General features: G+C 45.8%; 1 protein-coding gene across 2 annotated transcripts; it reads left to right on the top strand.

Moving 5' to 3' along the window:
- Nucleotides 1-207: 207 nt before the first annotated feature.
- Nucleotides 208-6,605, top strand: LOC136450161 (probable protein phosphatase 2C 7). Of its 2 annotated transcripts, none has more exons than XM_066450502.1 (8): nucleotides 208-850; nucleotides 2,099-2,226; nucleotides 2,296-2,394; nucleotides 2,481-2,633; nucleotides 5,013-5,099; nucleotides 5,262-5,353; nucleotides 5,498-5,572; nucleotides 6,313-6,605. In XM_066450502.1, exons 1-8 carry the CDS (start codon nucleotides 549-551, stop codon nucleotides 6,478-6,480), a joined length of 1,104 nt encoding a protein of 367 aa, XP_066306599.1. In that variant the 5' UTR covers nucleotides 208-548; the 3' UTR covers nucleotides 6,481-6,605. The 2 variants fall into 2 exon arrangements, with proteins under 2 accessions (XP_066306599.1, XP_066306600.1); XM_066450503.1 differs by having other exon boundaries at nucleotides 2,099-2,139.
- The last annotated feature ends 3,246 nt before the right edge of the window (nucleotides 6,606-9,851 follow it).

Below are 9,851 nucleotides of genomic sequence, written 5' to 3' on the forward strand. Positions count from 1 at the left end.
TGTTCGTAGGGTGAATGTGCGTAACGTCTAGCGTCTAATTCTGAAAAAAAAAAACATTAGATTCCGCCTCTCTCCCACCTGCTCGAACATCGCGCTCAGGACTCGAAGCCGGTCCCACGAGGCACCCGCATCACTGACAGCTGAGCCTCGGTTACATGGTCCCACTGGTCATCGAAGTCAACCGTCCGTTGCGAACCAAACCCCGCTTCCTCTGCCATCGTATCTCCGCTTCGCCTCCCTTCGATCGCCTCCCCCCGTCCCCAACGCCACCCAAGTCCAGTTCACCCACGCCACGCGCGCGCTCACCGGCCGCCTAGCGCGCTCTCCCCCTCTACGGGATTCTGCGGCCTTTTAGATCGCCGCCGCCTGACGCTGCCGCCCGCGCGCCCTCCCCCTCCGGTTCCGGCCCTAGGTTCCGCTCTATCGGATCTAGGTCGCGCGTGGCGGACCCGCATTGCCCAAGCCAATCGGTTTCCGTTTTTGGAATTTTTTATCCGAGACGAGAGGTTATTTCCACGTGCCGCCGCCGCTCCTAGGCGACGAGTTAGATGGCGTGCGATGGCGGCGTGAAGGAGCAGGAGGGCCCCAGCGCGGCGTCTGCGGCCCCAAGTCCTGCGGCTGTGGCTAGGGCGAGGGCGAGGGCGGCGCGGCCTCCGAGGCCCAGGAGCCGCAAGGGGCTAGGCGCGCGGCACCCGCTGAAGCCCTACCGAATCCTTGCAGCCCTCCAGAGGGCGAATGCCAGGGTGAGGGAAGCGGGGGAGGCGACCCTCGTGGCAGCCCTCGCGGCGGCGCAAAAGGAGAGCGAAAGGGAGAACGAGGTGGTGCCCGATGTGTGCGGCGGGTGGAAGAGGTAACGCCTCCTGGATCATTTGCGCTCTATTGCTAATGCTGTTTTTAGTTTGCAAATTTTAGGCTCCACTCAGTTCAAAGTTCGGCTAGGCGCTAGGCGGAATCTAGGCGCTGACCCATTGCCTAGCGCCTAGTCGGGAGTACTAGCTCCTAGGCGCTCCTAGGCGTTTGCCTAGGCGTTTTGGCAACGGAGCTCTCCTCTGCTCCAAGAGAAAGCAGAGCAGAGCAGCTACTCTGCTCCAAGAGAAAGCAGAGCAGAGCAGAGGGCCGCGCCTGGTTCCCGCCGCGCCTGGTTCCCCGAGCGAAGCTGAGCAGGGGCGGCGAGCAGAGCAGAGGGCCGCGAGCAGGGGCGGCGAGGCAGAGCAGAGGGCCGCGCCTGGTTCCCCGAGTGAAGCAGAGCACGGGCGGCTTCAACCAGAGGGCCGCGCCCGGCGTGGGGAGGGGCAGCAGGCGGCAGCCAGGGGAGGTGCGGCGTCCGCCGGAGCGGGCACACGCGCACGCGCGGCCGCCCGACGGCTGAGGCTGGCGCACGCGCGGCTGCGCCCGACGGCTGTGGCTGGGCAGTGGTCGCGACGGCCGCCTAGCGCTGCGATGCGCGACTATGCCCCTAGTCGCGGCGACGGGCTTCGCCCAGCGACTAGGCGCGCGTAGTCGCCGAGTAGTCACCGCCTAGCCGAACTTTGACTCAGTTACAATTGAGTCATTTTCCTATGAGACGCTTAGGTACCGTTAGAAACTTACTTAGTCGAGTTCCCTCGTTTTATTTAGCTATATAACTCGAAGTATATGGTGTGTATTAATCAAGTTCAAGCGTTCAACTAACCTGTAGCATATATGACCATATGAGCACCTTCTTAATTAGATTGATAAGAGTTTCCTGTTGATTCGCTGGTATAACAACAGTTATTGGTATACTTCTCTTTGTATGTACCAAACAAGGATGATGGCAACCTGTTCTGAAATCATTTACTGTATTCGGCAGACAATCAGTTCATATGTTATCTTGTTAATTTACAGAGCTTGCATTGTCATACATAGCAGTTGCATCACCATAGGACTAGGAGTGATTGCAAGTATGCATGGTGAGCGGCACCCATAAGCATCCGTAGATTACTAGGTCACTGGAAGATGCTCCTCTTCCATTTAGAGACCCTATAAATAGTTTTTACCTGAGAACGCATGCCAGCGGCAAACCTATTTCTTTGTCAGTAACTCTTTTAGTTGTCCTTGTGAACATCTGTGCTTGCAGTGAGGATGGAAGTTTAAATTGTGGATACTCAAGCACTAGAGGTAGAAGGGCAACCATGGAAGACTTCTTTGACATAAAATCTTCTAGAATTGATGATAAACAAATAAACTTTTTTGGAGTATTTGATGGTGAGGCGTTCACTTTTCGAACACCTTATTTGCTCAGTTTAATTAACCTAACACCATTTCTCTTCACAGGTCATGGAGGTACCCGTGCTGCTGGGTATTTGAAACAACACTTATTTGAAAACCTCCTGAAACATCCAGCGTTTGTTGGTGATACTAAGTCTGCAATGAGTATGATGTTTTCTCCTAGATCCTTACTTAAAAATAATGCAGTTCATTTAGTAGTGAACAAGATCTGACAAATGGTAAATTTGCAGGTGAGTCCTATAAAAAAACTGACGCGGATTTCTTGGATGCTGAAGGCAATATTCAAGTTGGATCGACTGCATCAACAGCAGTTTTGATTGGCAACCATCTGTATGTGGCAAATGTTGGTGATTCAAGGGCTGTAATGTCAAAGGCAGGCAAAGGTTCTATTTTTCTTAAATTCTATCGCTTCACTAGTCAGTTAATATTGTACAGCAAACTTGCATGTCCATGAGACTTGCCATAAAAATGATAATAGTGTATACTAACTACTAAGTATCACTTGATACCTTACACGCTAATTAATCAGTTATGAACATATGTTTTAATCGGTTGCCCATCGTCATGATTCCTGCCCTGATTTCATTGTAAAAAGATGTCATATAAGAGGGATGTCCAAAAGGTGGAAAACATTTGACCGCATATTTTATCAATGACCTGTATCATGACACAGATGAAGTGTATTTTAGAATCCAGATTAACCTGTCAAAACCACCCCCACATGGTAGTGGGGTTCTCAACCACCTCGCGACTCCAAATTAACCGGCGTGGCAACAGGGTCCTATGGGCTATTTTCGAATAGCCATTGCCTGTACTACCCTAAGAAAATAGTCCTCACAGCTGGGCCGTATGTGCTATTTTCTTTTCTTTTTGAGAACGTGCCGTTCATGTGTTTCATCGTTAAGATAAGGAGCGACTAAAAAAGAATACAGTTCGTTACAGTTAAATACAGTCCAGTGTGCAACGCACCCTGACAAGAAAAAAAAGGGGTGGGTTGTTTACAAGACATAAGCCGACCCAAACGAAGAAATGAAACTGTGAAACCACACGTTCGCTCCCCACCCCATGCCGGTTAGATAGGTGAACAAGCACTGAGGGCTCCAATGTCTTTGTTGACAAGAAATAAACATGTCTGCACTCTACAGACCTTCCAGTGGAAATGGTTCTTCTAAGCACGACATGATGGAAGCACATGCGTATACGTTAGTTTGTGAAGAGCTAAACTGGGGTTAGGATGGATTTGGCTGCACATATGGCTTTCAAGTCTTTCATTGTTTCAACAACAACAACAACAACAACAAAGCCTTTAAGTCCCAAACAAGTTGGGGTAGGCTAGAGTTGAAACTCAACAGAAGCAATCAAGGTTCAGGCACGTGAATAGCTGTCTTCCAAGCACTCCTATCTAAGGCTAAGTCTTTGGGTATATTCCATCCTTTCAAGTCTCCTTTTATTGCCTCTACCCAAGTCAACTTCGGTCTTCCTCTGCCTCTCTTCACGTTACCATCCTGACTTAAGATTCCACTACGCACCGGTGCATCTGGAGGTCTCCGTTGCACATGTCCAAACCATCTCAACCGGTGTTGGACAAGCTTTTCTTCAATTGGCGCTACCCCTAATCTCTCACGTATATCATCGTTCCGAACTCGATCCCTTCTTGTATGACCACAAATCCAACGCAACATACGCATTTCCGCGACACTTAGCTGTTGAATATGTCGTCTTTTCGTAGGCCAACATTCTGCACCATACAACATAGCAGCTCTAATCGCCGTCCTATAAAACTTGCCTTTTAGCTTCTGTGGTACCCTTTTGTCACATAGGACACCAGACGCTTGCCGCCACTTCATCCACCCTGCTTTGATTCTATGGCTAACATCTTCATCAATATCCCCGTCCCTCTGTAGCATTGATCCTAAATATCGAAAGGTATCCTTCCTAGGCACTACTTGACCTTCCAAACTAACATCTTTCTCCTCCCGAGTAGTAGTGCCGAAGTCACATCTCATATACTCAGTTTTAGTTCTACTAAGTCTAAAACCTTTGGACTCCAAAGTCTCCCGCCATAACTCCAGTTTCTGATTCACTCCTGTCCGGCTTTCATCAACTAGCACTACATCGTCCGCGAAAAGCATACACCAAGGGATGTCCCCTTGTATGTAAGTCTTTCATTGTTTGTTTTGTAGATTTTAAGGTGATTTTTTTTTTTGACAAAACCTCTAACTTGTGGGAGATATTTTTAAATCCGCCCAAAAAAATTTATTATGACAACAAATTCAAGTATGGAACAAGTTTGTGTTGTATTCTTTTCCTCCAGAAAAGAATCATCAAACTTCCTTTTATTCTTGTTCATTTGGTGAAAAAGGGAGCAACTAATCTATATCAAGTGGTTAGTCATAATTGTATTGTACAGTGGGCTGGTGTCGTAAAAGCTAGAAACGTTTTGTTTCCATACTTAAATTTTAAATATTTGATATGTACTCCCTTCATTCCAAATTATAAGATGTTTTGGCTTTTTTAGATACATTGCTTTTATTATGTATCTAGACATAGTGTATATCTAAGTGCATAGCAATAGCTATTGTATCTAAAAAAAGCCAAAACATCTTATAATTTGGAATGGAGGGAGTATGAAGCTGTATATTTGCTCAAAGAAACACTCCCAATTTTATCTTGTTTTGACTAATATGTATTTTCTATTTATGGAATGCATCTTAGGATGTGTTGGCTTGTCGTTAAAGCAATTTGGTCACACTTATTTGCAGCTATTGCACTCTCTGATGACCATAAACCAAACAGAAGTGATGAGCAGAAACGGATTGAGGATGCTGGAGGAGTTGTTGTTTGGTCTGGTAAGTCAAATTGATCATAACAATTGCCGGGCTCGTTGGGTACTTGGTCTAATGCGGGTTTATCTTTCTGCCAAAGTTATTACAGTTTATCTCTACTTGGTTGAAATTCAATTACATTCATCCAATGATGTTTTAGATGATAATGGTAAATGTACTTTGCAGGAACATGGAGGGTAGCTGGTATACTTGCAATGTCTAGGGCATTTGGCAATCGTTTGTTGAAGCAGTTCGTTGTTGCACACCCTGAGATTCAGGTTTCTCTTGACTTTCATAAACTTTGTATTTCATGCATTGCAAGGGGGGAAATACAATAGAACTTCTGTAATGCGATATTTGACGACATTAATGCACTTAATCACAAATGGAGGTAGTTTTCTTACTTGGAAACTTCTTGTCAGGATCTAGAAATAGATGGTGATGTGGAGTTTCTTATTTTGGCTAGTGATGGGCTCTGGGATGTGGTGCCAAATGAGGTTAGTATGCCATATACCAAATTTGGTACACATATCTGCGTTATTTCTTTTGGAGTAATATCCCTGTTATGCTTTCTTTGAAAAAGATATATAAGTAGTTTCATATGCAGCAGACACATAAATATTGACGATGAAATGTGACTTCTGCATATGCATTATATTTCAATGATAATTGTTTAGGTGCTGCTGTTGAAAGTACTTTGGTTAAGCACCAAATAAACATGAAAACTTGCTAAGCTATGTCAAGTTCTAATGTGTAGGTGCTTTAGTTTGAACACATCCAATTTATCTTTAGCTTGGATTGGGAGCATGTTCGTTTGCAAAATTATTGTAAAAAAATGAAGCCTCAAGTTATCAGCAATCAATGACATTCATATTGGATTTTGCTAGCTAGAAAGTTTTCTTGAAACTGATTAGTAAGCTTACATGGAAAAGATTTACTGATCTAGGGACAAATTGATAGTAGCGCCTCCACTGGTTATTGCTTATTCAACGATTAAATGCTCACGAAAATGCATGCATTATTCCTGACATATGCTCGTGGCATGTGTTTGTATTTCAGAAAAGAAAAATTCATGTGATGTGGATCACAAAACTCTCTCTAGTCGTGTAGACATGCAGTGATGTTTTCCTTGACACAATTTTTTCTTGTGCACATATAATAAAACTAAGAGTCAGCACAAGCTTCACTCACTGTTTCTTTCCTTGTTTGTGCTGATTGGTACATATGGTTGTTCCAGCATGCTGTTGCATTTGTGAAGGACAAGGATAGCCCTGAGGCTGCAGCCCGGAAGCTTACGGAGATCGCCTTCAGGCGTGGGAGCACCGACAACATTACATGCATTGTTGTAGAATTTTGCCACGATAAGATGGTTGATGGTTCTCTCCCGTCAACCAATCAGAGTTGACTTCGTCATTCGTTTTTAATTATTCCAGATTTGCTGTCATTGCTGCGGCTCTCAAGTATGGCCTCATCATTGGTTGTCTATTATATTTGTTCGTTTAATATAGTCCCGCCTTGCTGATTTTGTTTGTTTCGGCTCCCCCAGTTTAACTTTTTTGCATGATGGATAAAGTATGTTGTTTGGATGCTCAGGCACTGCTTCGTGCACGCTGGACCCTGAGCACCCATGTTGATATTACTTCGTTTTCGATCTTGGTTGATATTACTTCATTTTCGATCTCTTCTGTTGCGAATTTTTTTTTCCTTTTTGATCTTCTGTAAGCTCTGTTTTTCACGACTCCTGATTGCTGGAGCGTAGCCCTTTTGATTGATTGAAAAGTTAGTGCCCTTCTTAAACTGACATAATAAGGGGATGTTTGGCACGTCTCCTCTTGAGTGGCTCGTTTAGAGGAGCCAGGGCCGTTTTTGAGAAGCCTCAATTAGTGTCTCTTCTAAAACGGCTCTGGCTCCTCTATGTTTTACTAAAAAACGGCTCCTATGCTCGGCAAAGCTCCCCGTAGGATCTTGTAGGAAAATGCTTGGCAGAGCTTTTTGTAGGAGCGAGAGCTGGACAATGTTTTCAGATCGTATTATCGAGGCTAGTCGTATGACCACCGATAAGTCGATAAGGGACGATTAGTCGTCAATAAGGGACGATTAGTCGGTCCTAATCGGTCTAATCGGCTAGTCGGACATTTAGTCGTCCTTGTGCCTAGATGGCCTGATCGACCATGTATATACTATATATATATATGATGTAAATATATGTAAACATGGCAGAGGAGGCAGAGTGGTGGCTCATCTTGATGCTGCGGATGCCGGCGAGAGGCGCGGATGGAGCTGCAGACTAGAAGGTTGGAGGAGGAGGTGGCGAGCTGGTTCAGGCCGTGGAGTGCCCTCTGCTCTACCGCCCACTGTGCCTCGCGCTCGCCCTTGCCGCAGTCCTTGTTTGTGAACGCCGTCCGCGCGAGACAGGGGAGGAGACAGGCGAGGTGGCGCTCGGGGTCGTGCTCCAGGAGCTTGCTCTCATAGATCGTCCGCACCCTGGCGCTTGACCGACGGAGCTGCGCCGGCGGACGAGCTGCGCCGGCGGACGGAGCTGCGCCGCTGCGGACGGAGCTGCAGGCCGCGGACGGAGCTGCGCCGGCGGACGGAGCTGCGCCGCTACGGACAGAGCTGCAGGCCGCGGACGAGCTGCGCCGGCGGACGGAGCTGCGCCGCTGCGGACGGAGCTGTAGGCCGCAGACGGAGCAGCGCCGCTGCGGACGGAGCTGCAGGCCGCGGACGGAGCAGCGCCGGCGAGGGAGCTGCAGGCCGCGGACGGAGCTGCGCCGGTGAGGGAGCTGCAGGCCGTGGACGGAGCTGCGCCGCTGTGGACGGAGCTGCGAGAGAGAGCAGAGCCAGAGCGAGAGAGAAATGTGCCGTGTGCGGCGGCTGCAGCCAGCTCCTTCACTCGTCAGTCGTCACTCAGACACTCACTCTTATCTTACCCTAATGGGCCAGCTATTAGGTGGGCCGAATTCTTTAGCTGGGCCAAATTCTTTAGCTGAATATACTGGCCTAACTAGTCGTCATGTGTGTCGGATCGGACGACTAATCGTGATTAGTCGCAACTTATCGGACGATAAGGTTTCTAATCGGTCCAAACTAATCGATGACCCTTATCAAGCACCTTTTTACGATAAGGACGACTAATCACGATTAATCGTGATTAGTCGTCCGATCTGTAATCATTGGAGCTGGAGCCAGGAAGGAGCCTTGCCAAACAGTAGGAAAACGCTTGGCAGAGCTTTCTGTAAGAGCTAGAGCTGAAGCCAGGAAGGAGTTGGCCATAAGATGAGAAATGGTTCCTGACCTTCTACTGCAGTTTGCAAGCTGCATTGCGTGCTTGTGTTGTATCTTCCCACAGTATATTCTCTGTTTTTCACAATCAATTTTAGCCCTGCGGCTGCGTCTCCTGTTGTAGACACATTTTAGCCCTCTTTGGCACAGTTGTGTGTGGATTCGACTTCACTGACAATGTTTAGCTATTTTATCTCTCCTCTCGTAAAATATAACAAGACTCAAGAGGCTTTATTGGCTTCCATGAGCTGTTTGTACAGTTTAAAAAAAGTGGAGAAGCTCAAGCCCCATAAGATGTGCCAAAGAGGCCCTAATTTGTCTGCCATTAATGTTAACTTGCCACATTTTCAACATAAAGTTGTGTGAGGTAGCTGAATATATATTCCCGTTCTTTTTTACATGACATAATAGCTTTGTTCTAAGTCAAACATAGACTTTGACCATTCATTTCAAACAATGCATATAGTTTAATAACATATGACTTATATATTATGAAACTATATCTCATAGTGAATCTACAACAACAACAACAACAAAGCCTTTAAGTCCCAAACAAGTTGGGGTAGGCTAGAGTTGAAACCCAGCAGAAGCCATCACGTGAATAGTTGTCTTCTAAGCACTCCTATCTGAGGCTAAATTTTTGGGTATATTCTATCCTTCAAGTCTCCTTTTATTGTCTCTACCCAAGTCAACTTCGGTCTTCCTCCGTCTCTCGTCACGTTACTATCCTGGCTTAGGATTTCACTATACACCGGTGCCTATGGAGGTCTCCGTTGGACATGTCCAAACCATCTCAACCGGTGTTGGACAAGTTTTTCTTCAATCGGTGCTACCCCTAATCTATCACGTATATCATCGTTCCGAACTTGATCCCTTCTTGTATGACCGCAAATCCAAAGCAACATACGCATTTCCGCGATACTTATCTAAAAACATAAATTTTATATCATGAAACTATATTTAACTTATTTTTGAATTAATGATAAATATACAAATATTTGACTTAGGATAAAGCTAATACGATATGTAAAAAACAGATGACAAATTGGCTTTCCCCATCACCAGAATGTTCTGGCTCCTCATTTCAGCGTTACAACTAACAATATGGTTTTATATAAGAGCTGTTTTTCTTCTTCATTGTAAAATCATTAGAGGCATGTAAAGCCATGTTTTTTGAGCTCCACTAGCTCTGTCTCCTAGCCTCCTAGGGTGAATCGGGGACGTAAGTGCCCAAGAGCCATGTCAGAAGAGTGTCTTGAATGTTACTCCCTTCGTTTTTAAATTATAAGACGTTTTGATTTTTCTAAATAGATTGTTTTAACTACGTATCTAAACGTTTTGGAAATGAAGCAATATTTCGGGAGGAGACTCAATAGAAGAATTTAAAGATTCTGGCTCAACTGTTGAGGTTTCCTCTATTTTAAAGATAGCCTTGAGGTGCTTACTAAGATCATCAGTGTAGGAATTGTTTTCAATTTAGGAATTCTCTTCCTT

Source organism: Miscanthus floridulus, chromosome 5 (genome assembly GCF_019320115.1).
Source record: "Miscanthus floridulus cultivar M001 chromosome 5, ASM1932011v1, whole genome shotgun sequence".
In the NCBI taxonomy this organism is placed as follows: domain Eukaryota; kingdom Viridiplantae; phylum Streptophyta; class Magnoliopsida; order Poales; family Poaceae; genus Miscanthus; species Miscanthus floridulus.